This window comes from Accipiter gentilis, chromosome 23 (genome assembly GCF_929443795.1).
Source record: "Accipiter gentilis chromosome 23, bAccGen1.1, whole genome shotgun sequence".
NCBI classification, from domain to species: domain Eukaryota; kingdom Metazoa; phylum Chordata; class Aves; order Accipitriformes; family Accipitridae; genus Astur; species Astur gentilis.
In genome coordinates, this window is record NC_064902.1 from 17,044,818 (window position 1) to 17,069,397 (window position 24,580).

The 24,580-nt window shown below is 47.9% G+C and overlaps 1 protein-coding gene across 5 annotated transcripts in view; it reads right to left on the reverse strand.

Annotated features, from left to right (window-relative positions):
• Positions 1–24,580, reverse strand: part of ADAMTS9 (ADAM metallopeptidase with thrombospondin type 1 motif 9) — an 86,933-nt gene that overhangs the window by 43,549 nt on the left and 18,804 nt on the right. For all 5 annotated transcript variants that reach the window (XR_007509293.1, XM_049826542.1, XM_049826541.1 and 2 more), the window contains 14 exons: positions 23,756–23,902; positions 22,741–22,882; positions 22,420–22,527; positions 17,609–17,754; positions 10,662–10,843; positions 10,411–10,547; positions 9,674–9,791; positions 9,313–9,408; positions 5,752–5,918; positions 5,514–5,643; positions 4,801–4,927; positions 2,997–3,207; positions 2,064–2,228; positions 761–925 (listed from right to left, as the gene is read on the reverse strand). Coding sequence is in view for 4 of the 5 variants with exons in the window: in XM_049826542.1 (XP_049682499.1) it covers positions 761–925; positions 2,064–2,228; positions 2,997–3,207; positions 4,801–4,927; positions 5,514–5,643; positions 5,752–5,918; positions 9,313–9,408; positions 9,674–9,791; positions 10,411–10,547; positions 10,662–10,843; positions 17,609–17,754; positions 22,420–22,527; positions 22,741–22,882; positions 23,756–23,902 (2,041 nt within the window). In the remaining variant the exon portion in view is untranslated. The remainder of the gene's footprint in view (positions 1–760; positions 926–2,063; positions 2,229–2,996; positions 3,208–4,800; positions 4,928–5,513; positions 5,644–5,751; positions 5,919–9,312; positions 9,409–9,673; positions 9,792–10,410; positions 10,548–10,661; positions 10,844–17,608; positions 17,755–22,419; positions 22,528–22,740; positions 22,883–23,755; positions 23,903–24,580) is intronic.

Here is a 24,580-nt window from a genome sequence, read left to right on the forward strand (position 1 = left end):
AAACCCAGCTTCCCTTCTGGTTTCTCTCCACTTCATGCATTTCAGCTTTAAATTAGGTCAAAGTTTTAACTCACTGCGCCCACCAGAGCCCTGCACGCTTCACTTGCTTCCTCGGGAATGAAGGTGCGAGCATTTAAATGATTTACTTTGCTGCACACAGTAAATCACAGTCTGGTAGAACCTGCATCAGAGCCTTCTTTAAACTGGTTGTTCAGCCCCACGGTAGCACAAGCGGCTAATGAATAATTTTGCTGGTGGGAAATAAGTCTGACTGGGACAACTGGTCTGGGTTTGCTGCTGTTTTTTTAAGTCAAGAGCTAACAGCTTTGTGGAAAAGGAGATGCCAGAACACTCTGGGAGAAATGAGCAACTTGTATTTTAACAGAAAAAACCCAAAACCTCACCAACCCAGAAACTGGAAAACATTAAAAGCAACAAAAGCTATTCAATGGGAGCAGCTTCTCTGTGAAAATTAGGCCATGCATTTACATGCCTAAATAAGGATTTAGGAGCATAACCTTAGAAACGCTTTTTTTGAAAATCGCAGCCAATTTAGTATGACACAGATTAAATTTAGCACAAAGGGCAGGTACTGTTATTGCTGCCCATCCGCTGAACCCAAGCAAACAGAGGGCTGCTTTGGTGTGCAAATCAATTAACACAGTTACGCCACTGAATTTGGATGAAAGGATAGCGCCCAGCCTTGGCCACCAGCACCTAGGTCCCACCGGCCCGGAGCGCCGTGACGGCTCTGCGGTACCTGGCCCCACGGTCCCACTTGCCACGAAGCACACTCTTGCTGCTGGCACGTCTGCACCGACTCCGGCTTCGTTTCGGGATCGCAAAACCTGTCGTTTAATCGATCTTCTCCAAATTGGCACCAGGTCTGGCGGTGTTTGTGCCCTTTTCCACAGGTGACCAAGCACTGCGAGGAGTAAAAGCCCAAGATCAGACGGTGCTGGGGATGCGCTGCCAGCTCAGCACCCTCCCCGGTGCTGAAAAATAAACCTGGAGACCCGCTGCCACCGCTGCTTCAAAACCGGTGCCGATAGGCAGCTCTTTAGCTAATGACCACGTGCTCCGGAAAAGACGAGTGTCTCGCAGTGAGACAGGATTGCTCTGAGGAGCTGGTCCAGAGCAGAGGCTGGAGCGAGGAGAGCACAGCGGGGCTGGGACCCTTCAGCAACGGGCAAAGCGAGACCACGAAGGCTCTGGACTTCCAGCAGCTGTGAGACGTAAGGCAAAGTCGCAGCACTGCCCGACTGGGCTTCAGCTCTGCACAACGGGGTGCCGAAGGCTTGCAAAAAACCTCCTCGGCTCCGAGTGTGTGCAATAAGGGTCTCGGCTCCCCCGGCCTGCAAACGCCTCTTCCACTGCCCCGGCATGGCTGGGCTGCCGGCAGCTTGACCCAGAAGACAGATATTTTGCAGAGAACAATCCCTGTTCCCACTTAATTGCTTTCATCATTTCCTAAAAGAAAGTGATTCACAGAAACGAGAGCTATTTGGCCACAAAGGCGACAAGCAGCTTTTGAAGACTGTTCTCCAGCATCCCTGGTCCTGCTGCACGGAAAAGCCTATCAAAATACGGTTTTGTTGCAATGCAAAGGACACCAGCAGCAGCGGCAGAGGTAATGGTAATAAACAGCAGAGAGAGGGCTGAGCAAGGTATCAGTAGGGTGAAATCCTGCCCTCCAGCAACAGCCAGAGCTGTCAGGGCTCGCGAGGACAATCTCAAGGGAAAATGAGGGCAGAAGGTATTCTACTATCCAAAGGTGCAGAGGAACCGTGGAAAAACTGGGGAGAAGTTACTGCAGGGCTGGAGAGGGACTAACCCTGCGTGGCTTTGCAGGGAGGCAAATGGCCAGTTGACCAGTGGCCACAAGGCCAGTGACTTCAGTGTCTGCGCACGGGCTCAGGGAGACCTTCTGCAAGGTGCCACCACGACCCGGGATGGAACCGAAACACGAGGGATGAGCAGGGACAGAGATCTCTCTTTGCAGGCACCAGCCCCTCTGGGTGGAGGACCAGCAGGGTGAGCCCACCCTGGTGGCCAGCGCCTACCTCGGACCAGTCGCCCGTTTTCCACTGGGGGCACAAGAAGTCACTGCATCGCTGGACCGTCAGCTTCTCCTGCTGACTGCACTTGCTGTCGTCCAGGACGTCGTTGTAGGTGTTCACGCACATGGCTCGCCGCCGCCGCGTGCCCCCGCCGCAGCTCTTGGAGCACTGGGAGGGAGAGACTCTGAGTAAATACTTTCTGCCACCCTGCTACAGGCCGGGAGCCCATTTATTGCCTTCTCCTCCTTTGCAGTCAGGACTGCGAAGGGACTACAGAAAACCTCCAGAAGAACAATTTGTACTTTAAGTAACAGGCTGTTACTTTATATATTCCTTTAAAAAGCCAATCTTGCTAAGCTTAATAAAATCTCGCGGCAATGAGTTTCACAAATTCATTTCGGGTTATAACCCCATTATTACTTTTACAAGCGTTGCCTTTCAGTTCTCCCAAATGGCTGGTGCGCGTCCTCATTTTAGGAGAGATTAATTCCCTCTAACCAGCCAGCTCTCCTTCACCGTGCCCTCCCTGGAAAGCCCCAGGCTCGGTATTCTCTCAGTGCCAGGCCTGCATTCAGGAATTTTCTTGTTCGTAGAAAAGCTAAACAAGTATAAAGGAAACAAATTTCAGAAGTCCTCTGCTGATGGTAACATGTCTTCCCCAACTCCTGGCAGAGGTGCAGGCTCTGATAGGAGAAGACAGCCAGCAGAGCTTAGCGTAATGAAGACAGGCCTTGGGATGCCTAAAAGCATAAATTAATTGCAGTGGAAAATAAGGACTACCAGGCTGATGTGGACTACAGTGTCCTCCAGGAAAAGCAACGGAAGCAGAATCACTGCGGCCAACTTTTCTAGACACGCTGTCTGCAAGCTAAACAGCCTGACGTATCCCCGCGCAAGGAGGAGACGGCGTTCGCCGTACCGTCTAGCATCCCTTACCTCGGTCCAAGCCGAGTACCTCCACCCTCCCACGTTACAGTCTCCAGTGCACTTCTCCCTCGTGCTCGGCTTGGGCTGGCTGCTGCAGAAGCGGTCGTCGACCTTCTCTATCTTGCCCTCCAGCCTGCTGTACTTGGAGCAGTAGATCTCCAGCGTGCGGTACCCCAGCCCACACTGGGCAGTGCACTCGCTCTTCCTCGCGATGTGCCACCTGCGCCGAGGAGAGCAAACGTCAGCTGCGGGGCTCTGGGACTCTGCCCGTAACGTGCTCAAGGGTGTTTGACGTAAGGAAGGAATATACGCTCCTGAACTGCAAGTTTTGGCTCTTTGTAATACTTCCCAATGCTTTGCGGCTTCTGAAAATCTGAGGGAATTAACCCTGGCATTGCTCCTTGCAGGGAAGGAACCGTCACCGCGTCCCTCCTACAGGCAGCAAAGCCACCCTGCAACCCTGCGTGGTGGCAAGGAGGACGGGGGAGTCCATGGCCAAGCAAGGAGCAGCGCTTTGAAGGATTCCCATGCCACGTTCCCCTGCAGGAGCGCCGCCTTGGCCTCTGAAAACTAAAAGCTGAAAAACACAGCATCAGAAAACGATCTGCACAGGCTTGAGAGGCAGGATGCCTGCAAAACAGTTTCAGTTCTTCCAAGTGCAAGGGAATGACACACGAGCCCCAGAGGTGTCAGCGGGGATTAGGGATGTTCCCACTCTGCTGCCTCCTTCCTGGGATGGGCAGCAGGGGCTGGTGGCCCTCAAGGACCCCCCTGGGGACAAACCCCCGCTTTGCATCAACCCCAGCCCCAGCTCTGGACAAGAGATGCTGGACAGGAGGCCTGATCCAGGGAGATGCTGGAGACCCCGGAGCCAAGAGGAGCCGATTGCCCCCCACGCCTCGCAGGGGCGGCTTTTGGGGAAGGAGGCCGCCACGTTCCCCGGAGACCCGTGTGGGGAGCACAGAGCCCAGAGAGCAAACTTCAGCACAGCCAGGAGAAGAATAAGATCAAGGGGATTTGGAGTCAATAGCTCCTGAATGGCGGGAGCCCTCACGTCCCTGCCCGCTTTTCAAACTCCTGCGTTTGCCCTTCTCAAGTTTCCAACCTGTTGCAATGGCAACAGCTGTTACCTCGACAACCCGACCTACAGCCCCCATACAGCCCCCATACAGCCCCCGGTTTAACACAGCCGGAGAAACCCCTCGGGAAACACGGCCATCTGAATTGCTTCACCAGCAGCCCTTTAATGCCACCATATTTAAGCTCCAGAAAGGAAAACAGATTGCTTTTTAAAGGAAAATGGGTTGTGATGATTTAGGCCGTGCTCCATCAATTCCAGCTCGCCAGGAGTTGTCTGGGGACAGCCCTGAACCCGCTCTACACTTTAAGCCTATTCTTCACTTTAAGCAAATGATGATAAATCCCAGCCTTAGTTACTCTTTTGCTTTGAGCATATGTTTTTCCCTCTTTGCAGGCTGTTTGTAGGATGGTGCTGAGCATTTCTGATCCAGGCAGATGCAAATTTCAGGCACTCTATTGCACAGGGAGATTATTCAACATTAGGTGAATTTTTTTATAGTTGGCGTTAATTTAATCCAACAAGAGAAATGTGAAAACGTAGAAAAGTGCCTCTCAAAACACAGCTGGTCAATGCCAATCCCGCTTGGTCGACAGAGGCGACTGCTAATCCTTCTCTTTTTTAAAAATCTAATACAGGCTGATGAGAAAAGGAATTACGGTGAGAGGTGAAAGGAAAGAAGAGTAAACAATAAATATACAATGTAACGTATATACACGGCTGAGTAGAGTGCACCTTAATTCACATTCTGTGCTACAAGGCTCGGAGATGGGTTCAGGCTGGGGAATTCGATCACATCGCTGGTCCGACACCGTGAGCTGATCCGACTCTCTCGTACACACAGGTTTCCTTTTGCGTTCTCCTACACAGAAAACAACAGCACGTTCTTTGAGTCATACAGGAAAGCGATCAGATCAGTTATTTCTCTTACTCCTTTTATAGCAGCAATTAAGAGACGTTTAATTATACTTTTCAATCTCTTTCGGAAACAGGGAGGGGCTTAAGACTCTCTAAAAAGAGCAGAAGGACTTTAACGCAGACGAGATGGACGCAGGCAGAGCTGCAGCACGCCTGCAAGCACGGGCTCTGCTTGTTTCGCAGCCCTGGCAGGTGGCAACGATGGGACGTCAGACCCAAAACCAGACACCGATGCCTTTTGCAGCCTTAGGAAATGCCACGGAATCTCTTCTGTGCTTGAGCTTTCCCACGTGCAAACCAGGTCGCGAGGTTTACCCGGCTCAGAGGGGCTGTAAAGGTGCCCTGCTCCGAAACCGAGAAGCAGCAGAGCAGTGCTACACCTTGTACAATGTTATCTACTACTACAGCCCGGGGAAACAATCACGCCCATAATGTGAGAATCTCAAAGAAATCGAACGGAGAGGGATTTGACAGCACTACCCAGATCCCAGGCAAATCCAGGACAAAACTAAGCCTTCCCAAGCACCCACCTTGGCAGAGCTTACTGCAGGGCTGCCACGGGCCATATGCATTCCAGTAAAACTGCTGAGGTTTGTCCTCAATGGGGATATTAAACGTGTAACGAACGTCAGGATTGTACAAATTGCCCACTGATAAAACCTGAGAGGAAAAAAGATGGAGCGGAGTAAACGAACGGACTTCGCTGCCCACTGTTTTCAGTCCCGTAATGCTGGGCAGACTTTTCCACACGCACAACATATACTTCACCTGAAGTGTTATTTCTTGCTCAATCCGATCTGTAGAATTAATCCTTTCAATAGTATTATCCGATCCGCTGTATTCGATCACAGCATTCCCAACTTTGATTTCCCTTTTAAACATACTGACGACAAAGTCTCCATTTAATATAAAGTCTCCTTGACTGTTAGATAAGGCTGCATAGGTGCAAAAAACAAGAACTAAAGACGCAGAATTAACTCATACGTACATAATAACGTGGGTCATGCGCTCTCAGTGCTCCTTTTCATTGGGGTGGGAGGAAAAGCCCACTGGCACTCTCAGACAGAAAGGATGTAAAGAGAGCAGCAGAGCTCTTACAGACATCGTGCCTTCTCCTTTTTCCACCGGAGAGCCTCATTAAATGACGGCTGAATGCCTGAAGTTGTTGCTAAATAGTTCACCCATAACCCAGGGCAGAGAGATACCCAAGAGGCATGCCGGGCCGGCTGCTGTACACAGCACACACAGTCTGTATCCCCTCGTATATGGCAAAAAATAATCCTGCCCAAATCTTTTTGTTAGCCGTGCGGATAGGGTGGCTTCCCTGTTGTTTCCAGGTGTGTTCTTAGGGTAAATGTATGTACCCTAATTGCCCAAATGTCATTTTCTAGTAGATAATTACAGGGAGCTTGGTCAGTATCTCCCCCTCTCTCTCCCTCCTCCCCCCCCTACTTTTTATTATTCCAAATCTTAAGGTATGTGAAAGCACTGAAGGCTTAAAGCCTAAATGCTTTATAAAAGGAACAGTTTCCTGAAAACAGCAGTCTGCTGCACAACTTCACACTAATGCGATTATGTAGCTAATTTCCTAAGTTAGTTTCCCCACCATTTCACCCATCACAGCTACATTACTACAAAGCCTCTGTACAGAAAAATCTAAACTTAACACCAAAACACCAAAGGGAAGGTTTTTACACCGAATGAGGAGAGATAATGAAGCAAAACCCTGCTCGGTAGCAGACAGACATAGACGGAGAAAAACGCACAAAGCAGACGCTATACTCAACCAAATTCCACACTTTGGAGGCTTTAATGTCATTAGGCAGTAGTAAAACTCATTAAAGGATTCCTTCCCGTTTACTGTATCTCCTACAACAGTAGGTACATGTCTTGGACTTGATGACAACATCAAATTCCTCCTAAATTGTTAAGCAACTACAAGGTTCACAGTACTGAGGGCCCAAGATTTCACACTCAGTGAGCTGCAAAATAAGTGGACACATGCACACTTCTCATTTGCTTCTAGTCAGGCCTAATGTGAAGAGATGCTTTCCCAGCAATATTAAAGCAACATTAAAGAAGATTTGCCTTCATTGCTTCCCAAGAAGATTAAAGGCCCTCCAAGAAGAGCCGAGGAGTTCTTTGGGGCTCCTTCTGGGGTGAACCAGTTTGAATAGGCACAACGCATTCCTCTCTTTCTAGAAAAGAGGAATAACGAAACGTGCCTCCCTCCCTCCCCCAGGACAGAAAACTATCACACCTCAGGAAGGTTTTCTTGGTACTGACGTGCATTCGTGCTGCACCATCTCATTTCAGTGCTGTGAATGTGCAGAAACGGTGCAACGCGGCTGTAAGTGAACGGCTGCTCGCGTGCAGGGACGGACAGCCTTGCATGACCCCGGTCTGGGAATGAGGACAGGGAGCACCCGCTCAGCTTTTTGCCTGAATGAAGGGTCCAGCCACACGGACGGGATTTCAGAGCGACAGCCAAAGCTGTCAGCGTCGTTTCCCTTTGGTGCACAATAGTCTCCTCTACTTGTTTCTCAAGGGAGTTCCTCGACCTTCAATGGGCTAGGAACCACCAGCCTAGCCCCGTTTTTAACATGGCCCAAGTGCTCGCCGTAACTGGACAAGTCCCATATTTTGCAAAAATGCTCAACATCCACAGTGATTTTGTGAGATGAAACGAAACGAAATGCCCTGCTCAGACATGTAAATAAGGGACCCCGTGCTACTGGAGCACAGCGGGCAGTGCCAGGCACGGGGCGTGCAAAAGAGGAGGAACAGAGCCGGGAGAGCAGCCATCCCCCTGGGACTGCAAGGGGCCACAGCCCGAGTCCCTGCTCCATCAGCGGCCCAGAGAGACTCTGAGAGACCTAAACAGGGCTTAATGGCAAAACCAGCCTTCAACTGTGTCCTGGTTTTGGCTGGGATAGGGTTAATTTTCTTTCTAGTAGCTGGTATAGTGTTATGTTCTGGATTTAGTATGAGAATGATGTTGGTAACACACTGATGTTTTCGGTTGTTACTAAGTAGTGTTTATACCAAGTCGAGGATTTTTCAGCTTCTCCTGCCCAGCCAGCAAGAAGGCTGGAGGGGCACAAGAAGTTGGGAGGGGACACAGCCAGGACAGCTGACCCAGACTGGCCAAAGGGGTATTCCATACCGTGTGATGTCATGCCCAGTATATAAGCTGGGGTAGTTGGCTGGGGAGGTGGATTGCTGCTTGGGAACTAACTGGGCATCGGTCGGCAAGTGGTGAGCAAATGCACTGTGCATCACTTGTTTTGTATATTCCAATTCTTTTATTATTGTCATCTTATTATTTTTGTTATTATCATTATTAATTTCTTCCTTTCTGTCTTATTAAACTGTTCTAATTTCAACCGACAAGTTTTACTTTTTTTCCTGATTCTCTCCCCCATCCCACTGGGTGCAGGGGGAGCGAGCGAGCGGCTGCGTGGTGCCTAGTTGCTGGCTGGGGTTAAACCACGACAGACTGGCAGGCGTAACATCACTCCTAACGTGCGTTTGTGTTATCTCTGCTATTGAACCCAAACAGAACTCTCTACGGGATGAATTACTGATCAGCATGGTGGGAAAGAGACACATGGCCGTGCTAAAAGCATACGTGCATGCAGCAGACTGGTCTAACACCGCACCACAAGCGTCTTCATCTGCCTCTAGAAACATACCCACAGATTAGAGAAAACAGTGACTATGAATGTCTGACAGCCAAAGGCCAAGTTATTGTTAGGTTTAAATCAAACCAATGGCTTTGGTGCAGGGTATTTCTTTACAGTTACATATCACTGTCAGACAGGGACAAGAAGGGCTCAGCCTAAGTGAAATCAGGATTATTATTCTGAGAGGAATAGAAAATAACTTCTCTTTGGATTTGCTTGTACACACGTCTTTCAGGGTATGGCATATTTACTCTCCAGCCAAGGAACAGTGACAGCAGAGACGTGTTACGTTGTGACGAGGAGACTCCAGCAGAACTCAGAAGCCTGTTTGGTTCTCAGCTTTGTGCCTCAGCTCCCACCCACAGCCCAGGCTCGATAGTCCTTCCCAGCCCCAGAGACACTCCAAGGGGGTATTTCTTATAATCTGTGAACCTCCCAAAGTTTGCATCAAGGCAGGCATGAACAAAAAGAAGGAACAAGATAAGGCTGAATGTTTGGTAGACATACGAGAGAAATTCTCCTTAAGAAAACATCTCCCTTAAATGAACCCTTCATCCTCCCTAGCAGAGAGCAGCCAGTAGATATGTCACCACAACCAGACAATAAAGCAGATTTCTGGACTGAAACAAGGACTGCAACTCACCCAGGTAGTTGTCATCCTCTGGTTTCCCTGAGTAACTGTGCTGACGCACATCAATATTAGTTGCACCAGCTGGGATGCGGACCACAACGTTATAGCCTAGAAAAGATTTAACGGAAAGTCAAGGCTATTACACAGAAATTTCATTTGCTTTTTACGGGGGGAAGGGAAATGAGCAAAATTACCTCACATTACACAAGCCGATGCTTTTCATTTAGGGATAGCATAAATAGTTATAAAATGGAATATGCTACAGCTAGAAGGATTTTGCATTTTACATCAGTGTTTTTGTAGATTAAGTTGTGGTAATGGCTTTTATAGACCCACATTTTTCACTATAAAGTTTTTAGCAACAGATTCTTACCATAATGCACCGTGTTAAATGTGCCTGCAACAGTTTTGCATGAAGAATTGTCCCCACCACAAACACCACATTTATCTCTTCTTGCTTTTGAATTCAGCACATGATCGCATCCGGCTTGCTTTAGGAGAAAAATTGAAAAAACTAGATTGAGCAAATACAGACTAGAACAGCATTTACAAACCTCCCAATTAAGGCACACAAAAGCTGTGTATGCAAAAGGCTGCTGTGAGACAAATCGTTTTGCTTCCCTACATTTTTCTGCTGATTTACAGTGTGGCCATCCCACACCATTTTCAAACAAAAGGCTTTTTTTACAAAGCAAGAATCAGAACTGCCATTTGCACCAGGTGATGCTTTCGCTAAAGAAAACTTCTTGCATCAATTGTTCCCATAGAGAAAAGCATCAAAAATAATTGTGAATGGAAATATAAAGTGCTCCGGAGTCTGACCGGGAAGAACCAGGGCAGAACGCAGAAGGGAGCATCCTTTGGATTCCTGCTCGGACCTCCACAGCCCTCAGTAACTTAGGGCAGACGTACAGACACCCTCCACGCACGACTCTTCTGCAAACCTGGAGGTTGGCACAAGCTCCCGACCGGCCGGGGCTCGCGGATGCTGCCGGCGGCCCCCAAATGAAGAGGGCACGCCAACGACCGGCTGGAGCGAGGTGCAGAAGGACCATCCTGCCAACGCAAAACGGCAATCGCCCTCGCTAAAGAGAAGGGAAAAATACTTACCCGGCAAAGGCCCTGCACGCAGATGTCATTAGTGTCGGGGCCGCAGGGCGTCCCGTCGATGACGCGATCCCGCAGCTGGTAATACGCCGTATTTCCAGCCACTCGGCAGAACAACTTGCACCGATCCTTCATCAGGACTGGGCATGGGAGGGAGGAAAACCAGAAGCACATTTATCTGAATGCCATCACCCCGACGTGGTGATGCAGGAGGCAGGATCCGCATCCGTCGTCCCGTGTCCCCCCCCACTTACTGCCGCTGTATTTGGGAACCCAGCGCACGTTGGTGGGCAGCCCGTTGATGTTGAAGTGCTTCCCATCGAAGTCGGCGCACTGCTCATCCCGAAAATCCTTCTTCAGCTTCGAGCACGGTTCGGTATTGCAGGATTTAAACTTCATGCGACGACCCACGCAGTATTTCCCACCGTTTTTAGGCCTGCAAAAACAAGAAAGAGAAGCTGCCTGGGATCGAGCTGGAAACGAGATGTAATTGCGGTTCTGCAACCTGTTCAGCACAGTCGGTATTCGCAACACCATTTTGATGGCTCTGTCTACATCTATGCATGTCTTTTAATTAATATCCCAGGCTGCAGGTGTCTAATAAAAAAGACCATATATGCGATGCTCAAAAGGGATGAAAAAGGGAATATTTGCTCTCTGTTGAACGCAGCGGTCGTGAGAGAAGCCAGAGAGGAAGAACAACTTCTTCCTCCCCACCGGCGGATTTAGTTTCACGCTGAGGGATCCCATAAGGGACCATCCCTCTACAACCCCATCGGTCCTATGGATTTGGTGGCTGAGAGTTTGCATCTGATCTACTGGGTTGCAAATAACTAAACTTCACAGCAGAAAGGAGAAAGGGTTTCCCTGCAGAGGCTGAAAGGCCAAGCAGCACTTAGTCCTCCAGGATTTCTGGCCCCAGATGGTAGAAATGGTAATGCTAGACACTTCGAAACAACTTTATCTCCATGTATTCCAGAAAGCACCAAAGATGGCCAATAAATAGTTTACCCCCATTTTATAGTGGGATGACTGTGGTATAAATGGGGGACACCGATATCATCCAAGCCATATAAAAGCCATCGGATAAGCCTAGGAGAAATTGTCATTTTGAATTTCCTGACTCCCAGATTCAGGGCTGTAGTCATAAAACTGTTTTTGTCCTCGTATATAGATGGACCCTTTCCCAGGTAACAGTTCACTTTGGGGACCAAAAAAGCCTCTCCCACTCCAGCCACTCTCAGCAGTGGTGCGGGAGCGAGCTGCACGTGGACAGCACTGAAAGAGCCCAGCTGAAGGCACTTTTCTGGTGAGGACTCATTTTCAGCTATAGTAATGCTGCAAGGAAAAATACCCTTGGGATACAAGCTATCCTATTTACTGTCTATTCAAAGGACACTTCTTCTAGGAACTCAGGTAAGGTTTCATATACCCATCTATGTGCAGCCTTCTATGTATATAATGAATCATAACAGTAAAATAAAAAAGGATGCACCGTGCTTTAAATGTTCCAATCAAACCCCCACCATCTCCGCTGCTCTCTCCTGAAACTTCAAATGAAATTGGGAGGGCATGGTGGAAGCTTCCACAAGCTACCACTATTAACATGCCTAATAAAAACTGCAGTACCACCCAAGCAGCTTTGCTTTTGCCTGATGTTACAGAAGGAAAGATATTGCAATCTGGATGAAATGTTGCCAGGGTCAACTTGGGCAAAGCTGTAATTTTCCAAAAAGGAAAAATTATACCAGTTAAGACCGGCAACTCGAGGGAGACGAAGTTAACCTTAATGGATCTCAGCCATCAGCATGGGAAAGCCTCCACTGGCTGAGGTTAGCCCCAGACTCTCCCTTTAATAGACCATTTCAGAGGAGTCAGCGGAGGGCAAGAGCATCCTGAGCAGCCAGAGCCACCGTGTCCTGATGGTGCTGTGCCAGGGCACGTGTACAGAGGCAGAGAGCGGCCCTTGAAGCTCAGGACAACATCCGTGCCCAGCTCCAGCCTATTCTGCAAAATAACCGCTAAACCTACATCTTCGACCCAACCCCTGAACAAAAAAAGTGCCTGCGCCAGCAAGAAGGGCAGGTCAGAAAAGGGACTCGCCAGGCGCTGAAGTCCTGGCACCCGCACCTCCTGCCTTTCGGGGATTTTCTTCAGGATCGGCTCTGCCTCGCCCCAGGACCCGATGCCCATCGGCACCCCAGGGATGCTGGCAGAGCCCCTATTCCCTTTGAGCCTCCTCGGGAAGGAAGCCACTTTGCACACTTGGAGACCCTCCAAAACGTGAACCAACAAGTGATAAACGGGAACCACCCCTGCCCTTAGCATGGAGGTGCCCACCATAAGTTCTCCACATCGCATGCAGTCAGCGTCTCCTAATGTAACAGAGGCGGAAATCCTCTACACACGTACAAAGGTCTCTACAGACAGCGAGTCAAACAAGTCCCTACTCCTGAACACTTTTTTTTTTTAGCATCTCGACACATCAACCACTTAGGAAGCCCAGCAGTGCCTTTTCTCCCACAAATGAAAATTCTGCACTCTTACGTTTGAAAACTATTTGTCACTCAAGTAGCAGAGTGAAATAAGTGGGGAGACAGAGGCACAGAGCAGCTTGCACCTGCCAAAAGATTACCTGCAAAGTGGCAAAGGGCAGGCAGACTTCCCACCACCCCATCAGCACCATACTAGGGATGTTCACACGTCTGGCAGAAGGAGTTACCTCCTCCAGCAGCCGCGGGCGAGATGCAGAGCACCACCGGCTACACACAGGGGATTTTTCCTGCCGGCAGCCTCTCCTCACCGAGATACGCATTGCTGTGGTGCAGACCCCTCAAATCCTATCCTAAAAGCCGAGGGGTATGATTTGTCTTTAGGCACAGCCCAGAGCAATAGCTGGTAACATCAGCTCTACCTGCTCCGAGGGCAGCTCTCACGTGCCATCTGGAAACTAAACATGTGTCGCTTGCAAAGGTTTCTGGCACTTGCAATTAAGCAAGTACCAGTGATAAAAAGCCCAAGCAACCGTCCAGCGCCCAGCGCAGATTCCTCTTTGCAGACTGATTTTACACCGGTTCCTAGTGGAGCAAGCCTAAACCCCATTTCTACCGATTTAGTCTATTCTCCACCTTGGTATGACAAACAACTCGAAATAATTTAACTGATTACACTTGGGACTGCTCCAGAGACAGCCCAGCGCAGCAGTCCCTGTGGATGCATCCTGAGCTCCTCCTGCCTCGCAGGCACGATGGTGATTCCTGGGGGTTTCCCACTGCCGGAGCCCATCCCGTGGACTATTCCCATGCAGGCACGTTATCTACCTCCAGCTACAAAGGGACATCTCGACCATGTACCTACACAGCACATGGGGAAACTTCTTAGCTGTGGCAGCAGCACACTGCAGACATCGGTGAGTCCGAAGTATTCATGGGGGAGTTCACAGGATTCATCATTTTCATTTCAAAAGCATTTACGCCGCAGCAGGACTGCTGTGGTTTGACAAAGGCTCTAAATTATGCAAACCTCTAACAGGGCATTTCTTTAAAAAAAATTGCAATTACAACATTTTTATGGTAACCGCATTGCTTCCAGTATAAATCAATTTAATTAAAATGAGACTTCTAAATATTAAGTTAGTTAAGAAGAACATGCAGGAGACTTTTTTTTTTTTAAAGGGTACGTCTAACAAAATTCAAAGATCCCAAGCTACTGTATAGTTTCCTTTTCTATAGACATGACCCGTGAGATTGAAACAATATTGAACACATGGACGCACCACAAACTGAAGGATGCTAAAACTTGCCATCGTGTTGCAAACTGTCAGCTTTGTAACTGTGGCAGTAAATCTCCCCACAGCCAGCGTTTGGGGCTGAAGCACACTCATGCTTCTGACATTTCAAAACAGCCCCAAACCACCCTGACAGTTTTAGGGTGTTTTTAAACCAGCATTGCTTTTCACAGAGTCTGAGTAAACAGAAAGAGCTGACCCTGAAAAATAAGTTGGCCTCATATAACATCGATTCTCAGTGTCACAAAGAAATACGGGATACTTCCCACTATGTAATATTTTTATGGATAATCATCGACAATGTACCACAGAGACAGAAGGGAAAGCAGTGCTTGCATAGGAACCCCCTTGTTCTGCCTCAATTTCCCTTCTCTCCGAATCCTCTAGTTGATCAAATATCAGCCGGCGCAGACCCACTCTCGATCTAGCATCACTCCCCTTACAAGCTCCTGCGCACACCCCGGCTTCGCCGCGTTCCTCCCAGCACACCAGCAACTCCCAGGACACAGCAGCCAGGCCTGGGGAACGGTAGGGTCTTATCCCCGCTCCCACCCCGACAGGTCTTAAATAGGCAATGCTTAACGCATCATCTGCAATTCCTAACCTTGAACATTTTCCCTTGCAGACCTTGAGGCAGCACCCAACCCTCAAGCGGTCCAGAAGCACCGGGTACAGGTACCTCACCAAGAAGCGCTGTTTCGGGGGTGCTTTGCACGTGCTCAGCCCCACGGGCAGCCACTCTGCCACAACGAAAAGCCCCTGGAGGATTAACTGCAGGGCACACGCGCTCGTCTGCACGTCTGCCTATGTGGCTGTGCTCACGCAGCGACTGCAGGAAAAATCCGTGAAGCTCTCACGCGCACGGATCAGTTTGAGATCTTCTTCGCAGCATCCCAGGAAGCCCTGGGATGGGAACTGGGAGGTGTGCTGCCGGTGGCCAGCACAGTTATGTATAGATGTGTTCGCACGGGAAGCTCAGACAGCTTTCAGCACAGGTGGATACTTTTGCGATGCACCAAAATGCAGACGCGATCCAACTCGCATCCAGAGATAACACTCGCCCATCCAGAAAGCTATTCCTGAAAACAGGGCTCCTGGTATTGACATCTTATGAAATATGCCTTTTCCCTGTAATTCTGCAGCTATGCCTTGCTTTGAAAACCAGGGCTTGCACCACAGACCCTCTACGTGACGCGCCGCAGCCGTGGGCTTTGTCTGTACCAGCCAGCCTCGAATTCCCAAGTGGGCAATCTTGGTTGGAAGGGTCTGGTCTGGTTAGCTAATACATTCCTTCAGTGTATGTCAAAACACAGTCTGCGACCATTTCAGAGGCTTACAGCTCTTCCTACAGCCCTGCGAGATACTCATCCATGTATGTGTCAGAGCGCATTAGAGGCAGGAGCTGCAGCCTTATTTTCTGTACCATGGGAGGGGGGTGGGGGGGTGTGTGTCATTTGCAATGCCAGATGTAATACAGTATTTTATTGCCATGCAAGATCCCACCCCAGATCCTCATATACAGAAAAAGCTAAACCATCTCTGAAGAGAAAAGCCTTACTGGAAACTATTTCAGACCTTACTCAAGGTATCTGGGTTGGTTTTGCTGCCTTCTACAACAGAGGAGAAACTCTGTATACTTTCAAAGTACTTTGAAAAGCGGGAGAGGCGGGAGAGTACCCAGCGGTGTTTCATCCACTTGTATGGTCTCAGCAGCCCCACGATAATGGGGATGCAGGTGGTGGGAGCCCACGCTACGATGTCAAATTACAGGGACAAAACCAGAGACCTGATGTAAAGCTCCGTGCACGGTGCTAGGAGAGACAACTCCTCGCAGAGACTGCGTGAGGGGTTGGAGAAGAGGCCAGTGCCAGCTACATGGCTCTCGAAAGGGGGCCTTGGAAATAACCGTTATTAATCATAAGCACCCAGGGATTTGACCGGCATCTTGGTGCCGAGCGTATTTAGGTGCTTTTGCAAATCCCGGCCAAAGCAATACGCCTCATGAAACACCAAGATACAAAACACAAGCTATAAGAGAAGATGGAATTTAAAATACCTTGACTAGCCTTTAGGATAAAAGAGATTTTCTGTCACAAAAAGCTATCAGTCCAAACAGATGCCTCTCCAGAAGATGGGAATACTTCTCACTGACAGCATCCAAAGGTTTGGCAGCATAGCTATTTTTGCATGTGGAAAGATATTTTATTTTTGTGTCTCCATGGCTACAGGAAGACCATATGGCGTGTGCTGACTCAGCACAGCCAGACGAGAACTCCTTTGCGCTTGTGTGTTTCTCAGCATCGTTTTAATTAATGTGCTGGTGTCCAACTCCCTTAGCCTCAGCCCTTCTCTTCTCTTTTGACACTCGCCCAGCCGCGCCGAGCCAGCCTCTCCCGTCACTTCACCACCGGTGCTGCTGGTACAAGCTCTCCCTTCTCCCATTAGCAGTGATGAAACTGTCACTGGTGCATCACTAATGGCAATTTCCTTAGCAATAAGCCAGCACCAATGATAAGAAAGCGGCACGAACCTGCTCAACCTTTTTAAGACCCCTCAGTCCAACCAGCTCCGCAGACCCCTCTCCTTTCTGTGCCTCAGTCCCAAATGAGAGCCCAGAAAGCATCCTGCCCACCTCTCCTTGCTCTCGTGGGCTGAAAGGAGGCAGTTAAACAGAAACCAGCACGGTTCACAAATTGTGTAAACAGGCTGTTTTCATACCAGTTGCTCAACCTATTACTAATATTTCGCCAGCCACACATTTGTCTCCTTGAAGCCCACGGCAAAATTCCCTGCCATTTCAAAGGGTGCAGGGTTTTGCATTCCGGGCTGACGGCAAACATTTTTGAGTGCCGCTTTTTAATGGGGCACAGATTTCTGCTGAGGTTTGGCTAGTCTGCACCAGCTGACATGTAACTGTATAAAGGATCAGCTGCAAAAGCAGCCAAAAGCTGCAAAACCAGCCAAAGCAGGAGTAAAATGGTAGAAAACTGTATAAAGGATCTGGCCTGCAAAAGCGGCCAAAGCAGGGGTAAAATAGTGAAAAATGGATAAAAACATGGCTCCTTCCCTTCCTCCTCCTTTCTGATCCACAGCTTTGGAGGAAGAAAAACACCTTTGGAAGTGGGACCCCAGCTGTGCCTTCCCAGGAAAACAGAAGGCAATAAACCCACGCAGATACCAGCTTTTTCGTTCTCTCTCCATCAAAGGGATCCCTTTTTAGTGCACTTTACCCACAAACCAAACCCGTGACCGGCTCCTCCTGGGTTCCCGTGCCACCTCATCCGTGCCCGGCAAAGCCACCCGTCCCCGGGGCACACATGGGCTGAGGACAACCGAAGGGGATTTCAGCCCATTTGGGCAATCCAGCTGCTTTCCCCCATTTCACCCACCGGCGCTTCCCCTCCGTGCACTTACTCGGGCCTGTTGCACTCTCGTATCGCTGTCTTTATGCCGCCACCGCAGGTTCTCGAGCAGGTCCCGAAAGGGCTCCACGTCCCCCACGCTCCGTCTATCACCGGTGCCTCTCGCTCTTTGGGCACGCACATCCCGAATCGGCAGTGCTGTGTGCGAAGGAGAGAGGTGGGAAAGGTGGGTTTGCTTTGCTTTTGCATTACGAGCCGACCGCCAGCAACCGGCCCGAACGCCAACACCCATGCTTATTTATTTCTCAACCACCCCTCGCAAAACGCAGCAAAGATTTTGCAATCAAATAAAATTGAACTTCTCTACTTTTTGTCTGTCACCCCCGTATTTTTTTCCTCTCTGCACCCTTACATGGCATCCGTGGGAGTGATTTACGGGAAGAAGACTGAAGACAACAGCAAGCAATGAATATTCCTTGTTTACTGGTGCCGAACAGCACGGCAAGGCTGGCGGCGCTGGCTTTTCAAAAAGCGGCTTATCTGATTTCCTGGAGAGCAGCGGGAACCGCGCTGTGTCAGAGGAGGAGACAGGCAATGGGGAAAACACCAGGGGAAAACTCAAACCTCCCCACAGCTGAACAAAGCAGGAAAAGAAACTTCCAAATCCAAAGGGCAAATAAAATAGAAAAATGAATTCCTCAATCCAAAGTTCGGGGTTTTTTTTTTTTTTCACTCAGCCATAACAAGAGGCATGCCAAGGCCTGGCCTACACTTTTGTTTTCCAGCTATAACTCTTGTTTTCTTTTGTTTGGAAAACTGGCTTAAAGTATCTTGGCAAGTCCCCATCCCCCATTTTTATGGTATAAATTGCGTCCCTTTGGGGTATGTTTGCTAGTTCGACTACACAGACTTCTGGAGAGGTGAGATCCAGGGGAGAGTCGCCTTCTTCTGGCCCCATGGGAGTGGATGGAAAAGTGTCCCCAAGACCCATGAGAGCAGGGCGTCCTTCTCACTGAACACTACTCGCTAAAGCAGATTTAAACCCAGAGACGTGCTCATCTGCTGGCAGATGCCTAAATCTTTGCAATTATAGGAAGCTCAAACATTGCTGATTGCTCACAGATTAGAAGAGGTTACAGACTTAAAGAAGAAAACATGCAGCGCATCATTAATATACTCCCTTGCAATATTTCTCTGCACCAGATGCTGTTCAGGCAGGAAAACACCTGATGATCTTTACGGGAATGGCATTGAATTTATTGATGTACTGCATTTTTCAAGCCCTTTCACTAATAGTGGAACAAGGTTGTGTCAAGACACACCATGAGCTCATCCCCCTTTTTTAGACATCCTTATGAACCACCTTAGAGAAACCTATCTAGGAAAACAGAGCAAAATCAAACTGTCGTGGGGGTTGTGCACCCAGCCCATAGGAGACTGGCTCTGCAGCATGTTTATCACCTTTTGCCCACGATGGCCGGCTTGCCACATTGCTTTGCCGATGAAGAAAGCTGACCTCAGGCGCATTTGCCTATGGGCATGGTTTACAGGACAGCCGAACAACTTGTAGCTTGGGTCCTAAATGTGGTGTTTGCTCAGAGATGAGCATGGTCTCTAGGCTGCAATGTGCCCTAAATTTGCTTTCATCTGAAGATTTGATTCCCTGGATAGAAACTGGCTGAAAAATACTTGCTACAGTAAAGAACAGGAATAAAATAAGCTGAAATGACTGTTTCTTTGCTGAAGGACAAACCCTTATGATGCACAACTCCTCCTGGCATTTACAGCGTTGAAAACCTGTAGGATAGGGACCCCTATGCTAGTCCTGTACAGGGACAAAGAAGTCCGACAGCCATCATCAACGTACAAAAACACGACGCTAATCCAACGGTGCTGTCCTGGTGGAGAACTTCTCGCAGCGATGTTGATACTCACAGCTAAATATATAACCACAGTCATGCTTGGCACCACTGACCCAGAGAAGACGACCGAATAGCTAACCAGTGAATGTACACACAGCTAACAGACCGTGACGTGACCTATATGTCTCCCATCCAATGGTTGAGAATTAACCAGGAAATCACCTACATCCCTTGATTTTATTAAAAATTGGGGGGTATGAGTTGATGGTAAATCAAAGGGGGGAAAAAAAAAAAAAAGAGCAGCTGTTTTAAATAAGCAGCAAGATTATCTTATGGAAACGCAATGGTGTTTCTTGGAACCACACTGTGAATAGTCTGGCTGTGCAACCTTCATGCCTTTTCTATTTTAAAAATAATTTCTATGTTGAGTTACAACAGAAAAACTAAAAAGCCTGCCAGGGTTCTCTTTCCTATGAGCTTACAGATCAGAGAATGAAGAGAATAAAAGAGTTTTTGTCTGGAGCAAATTCAAAATAACTTAGACACACAGTCGAGCAGGAGAGCCATGGCAGGGATGGGAGACGCTACAACAGACTTTCCTTTCCTTTGTCTTGCCACTGGAGTCCCAGATAATTCACCAAATCCAGCTCCCATCCTTGGGCTGACTTTGGCTGAATAGATTAGCAGGGGGCAGACAAGTGCTGTGAAGCTTCATGCATGCATAACACATACGCTACCTGCTGCCATACGGCAGAAGACAGAAATGATCGCTATTCGCCTACTCTTCTTTTATCATTCTTTAAACAACCCTGAAAACCACAAGAGATGGAGGCCCAAGTTTACAACCCTCTTTATTTTCTTTCAGTGATTTACTTCCACCCGACAATGCACTGGTGCTGTGAAACACTGTAAACCATCACGACTGGTGCTCGCCCAGCAAAGGCCAAACTCTGGGCTGGGCTTATTACTTGATTTAGCAATATCAAATTCAGTGTCCTCACATGCAAAATATGCATAAGATAATACTCCCATGTTGTTTTAGCGTCCTTGATTTAAGAATAAATTTAGAGCCTGCTTAAATCTACATCCCAGTAGTTTTAGCTAGAAATTTTTTTTTAGCTATTCAGGCTTCCTCGTTTCCAAAGATAACTCCATAAAAAATGGCACGGTATTTTCTCCATCTGCCAACCCGTATATCACAGGTTTTAAACATGCAGACTTGAGGCAAGGCATTAGTCAGCAAGCAGCAGTTTGATGGGGCTCCTGGCCTCAGCAGAGTACCGAAATAGTGATTTATTCCAAAGAAAAGCACTCCAGACTCGCACCTCAGCACTTTACGAGCCCAAGTAAACACTGAGGAAGAGAGAGTTTATAATGATCCAAACCTTAAGCTTGATTTAGACCAACACATAGATACAAGAATTACTCCGTAAAGCCTTTTTGTGAGAGTACATTCAAATGGTTGAACACGATTGGACTGCATTAGGTTTTCCTAAGAGCCCATCTGCTCTCAGCTGAGAAGTTCAGGTCACACTTGTCTAATTTGTCTAAACTTGTCAAATTGTCTAAATTTGTGGACTGGAATGTTTTTGCTTACACAGTGTTTATTAAGAGCCGTACAGCTGGACACTGCCTCTCGGCTGACCCGGGGTAACTCTAAGGAGGTGCTAATCTGCTCAATTGCAGTTGTTTGCACGTCACTCTGGGCACATCCAAGGGTAACAACAGGTTTGTCGGAAAAAAACCTGCAGCCCAGATCTTGGGAATTTCAAGAAAATAGTTATTTCTGAGCTTCCAGCGGTGAGCAGACCCCAAGCTCACCAACAGAGAAGTTGAAGACACAAGGTCTCAAGACACAGGGACTCCACAGCTGCCTAAGTTTTATCCTGAGTCTCAAAAATGGGGGGATTTTACATAAAAACATTAAATACTGGTGCACCACTGGCTCCAGGGAGTAGCATAGGAATAGGATTTCCAACCACATCTCTAATGCACATTCTCAACAATAAAAACAAATGTGTTGACTGCTCTATTCCCTAAGAAAGGAAGGCAAATTGATACAGTATGTCCATTGTCTTCAAGGAAATCAGTCAAGTGTCGTTGAACAATTGACTTTTCAGACACATGCAACAGAAGGTTAATTACTAAGGAGATCCACAGCCTGTATGGAAAATTATATCTAAAATAGCATCCAGATATTTTAATTAAAATACATCTGAAAGACTGTGAATTAAAATGTTAACTCTTTCTAAAGAAAATCTTAACTGTTGATCATTAACAGCCAGAAAAACAAATTTTAAGCTATACCTTGTAGAATAATATCACACTTTTTTTAAATAGACCCAGATGGAGAATATATTTGTACAGACAAAAATGATGAAAACTAATTAGCATTTTTTCAGTATCTCAATAAAAGAAAAAGGAAAATCCTCTCAACTGTTTTTCTCCAGATCTGGAGAATAAAAACTAAATACTTATTCTAGAAACCACAGTGCTATCTGGAAACTAACATTGCACATGGAAATTGAAAGTTTCTATGAATTACTGCCAAAAATGTTCCATACAGAAAATGTCAACCAGTTCTATATTTTACTCTGAAGTCGTCGAGATGAGAAGCCAGTTGGCAAGTTTATGTTACGCTAAATCACTAATTACTCGCATCACATAGGAAATCTCTAATAAAAGCTTAGGGAAGCTTTGCAAAAGTTTTGCTCAAGAGTTCACTCAAGGGCATTAATTTAAAAAGATGAGCGCTCCAGAAGGAATACCTGCTTTAAACAACGTTATGCCAAGCAATCGATTTTAATCACATTATCTGCGGTAGAGTTGACCCATGCACACCAGGCGTAAGACACACAGAGCTGTTTTGAGCTTCCACCCTTGCAGTCAGAAGCTGTGCTCAATACAACTGGCCATTGGGACAGGATGATTTTGACCAACATGCTTAGCTTGAGCCCTAGGAAACATAGCTACGAGGCACAAACCACCAGGTATTACAGACCTTTCCAGGCTCACATTCTGTCCCATCAGCCCAAGGTGTGTGTTGGGTACGACATCCCTTGTGCGCGCCATCGATGTTAATACACCAAAGTCGCCGACACTGCATCTGCTGAAGTTATTGAAAAGATCCAAATGTTAAATAAATATGTGCCACATGCCGTACCAGGTAGATGACCCTTTATGAAATTACCCCCTTCGGATTTATCATTAACTCACAAGCTTGACAGCAATTTGATGGCTTGTGAGCTTCCCATTCATCCAACCCCAGGTCTTATTTTGCTCTGGCAACACCAGGAAAACCAAGGCGTGGAATTTCACTTACCATATACGGGCACACTTGAGATCCGGGTCCAAAAATTAACTCACATTGTTTGTTGACATCATAAATCAGCCCGGGGAGCTGCTGAGGCAACGTGTAAGTTCTTGATGAAGGTTCATCAAGCAAACACTCCCCATAACCAGTGCTACAACACAAACGGGAAAAAACGGTGTTAGACAGGAGGCAATGAGACTAGAACCCATTGGTGTTTATCTGAATTAGCCTTAGGGCAGAGGCACACCACATTTGCCGTATTTAGGTATTTAGCAAGCACTACAACAGCTACTGCCGACTCGAGCACAGGAGGGTGCGTCACCCGTTCACTGCCACGCCGGTGCTGTGCTAATGACCATCCACCACAGTGCAGTCCGCTACCCTGGCAAAAGCGTTTCTGAGTGTGCACGACCTGCGTTTAATTGCTGAGCAAGCGCTGCGACGTATTTAGAAAGAAAAATCATTGATGAGCAGAAGAACTGCCTGAGGGACCGAGCTCCTGGATTTGCCAGCACGCCATCGTGGCTCTCGTTCCCGTCCCCATCACAACACATGGGAAGGCATCACAGCAAAACGGGTGACCACTGTGCATCAAACTGACCCGCGGGCTCCTGGAGCAGCGTTCCCACCACGGACTAGTGCCAGGGCTTTATCTTGACCTGTGGAGCAGAAAGGCAGATTCAATCTGCCTCCTAAAACACGGCTCCGTATCTGGGCCACCGGGCTTGGAAAGCTCTCTCTTCAGGTTCAAGGAGAACGCACATTCCTTAAAAGCAATATCCATGGGGGAAGACTTATTGCTCCCCATAGAGAGGCCGGTCCTTGCCAGCTTATCATGAGGCTGAACTGGCAGGCACTGGATGCCAGGGGTGCATTCCTGCTTTACGTAAAGGATGCGTGCACACACAAATCCCTCTGATTTCCCCCAAAGGTGGCACACTAGGACCTCAGATTAACTGATGAACCCCATGGGATGCACGCACGTGTAAAAACAGCCTAACAACATGCATATGCAAGGCCTTACTCCAGAAATTCAGTGATGTATTTCCTACTGCATTTTGACCACATCCAGGGATTGGTGTAGAAGTTCAGTGTTGGTGCCATGACATGCTGTTGATTTTTACCTCCGTCTTCTTTGCACTTATGATTGTCATCATGTGGCATGTTAAATCTAAGAGAAAAACAGCAGCGAAAAGCAGTCAGTTAAGTGGCAAATGTCAAGTATTTGGCACAGCAAGAGCAACAGTGTGAACTAAATGTAAGCAAACCCAAGAATTTTTCCTAGATATGCTACTGGCAGATATTACAGAATAGAAGTATTAACGTCCACGTATTCATAAGTGTCAGCAAGCATTGCTCCAATGGGGTTCCTAGCACTTGTCTGCAAAAAGCTACACAGCACCCGGTAAGATCTCCATACCGTGACTGCATGTATTTAGCCAGACAAGTCCTTGAGGGAGCCTGGAGTAAGACGCAATTTCAGCTGCAGTTTCCTTTTCAGCTGACAGTTGCGTTCCCACAGGCAGGCTGGAGTTTGGCCCCCCCTTCATCATAATGGCAAATTCTCGGGAATTGAGCCAAAGAGCCAAGAATTGATCTCGGGGACTAAGTTTCTGAAGGAGATGAATGACTTGAGCCCACCGACCACCGGTGCCCAAAGTCCCTCGTGTACATTGGCAGCACCCTACGTTGGCTGCAAAAGGTCTTCTGGTTCAGTTGAACGCCTTGGGCCACGCTGATCCCTCACGCTGTTGCCTAAGTAGGGTTGCACCCGGGATAGACTTGGCTCCTATACTTTATGTGGTAGGTTTACAAAATGCCACCAAGCATCAATATCAGCAGAAACCCA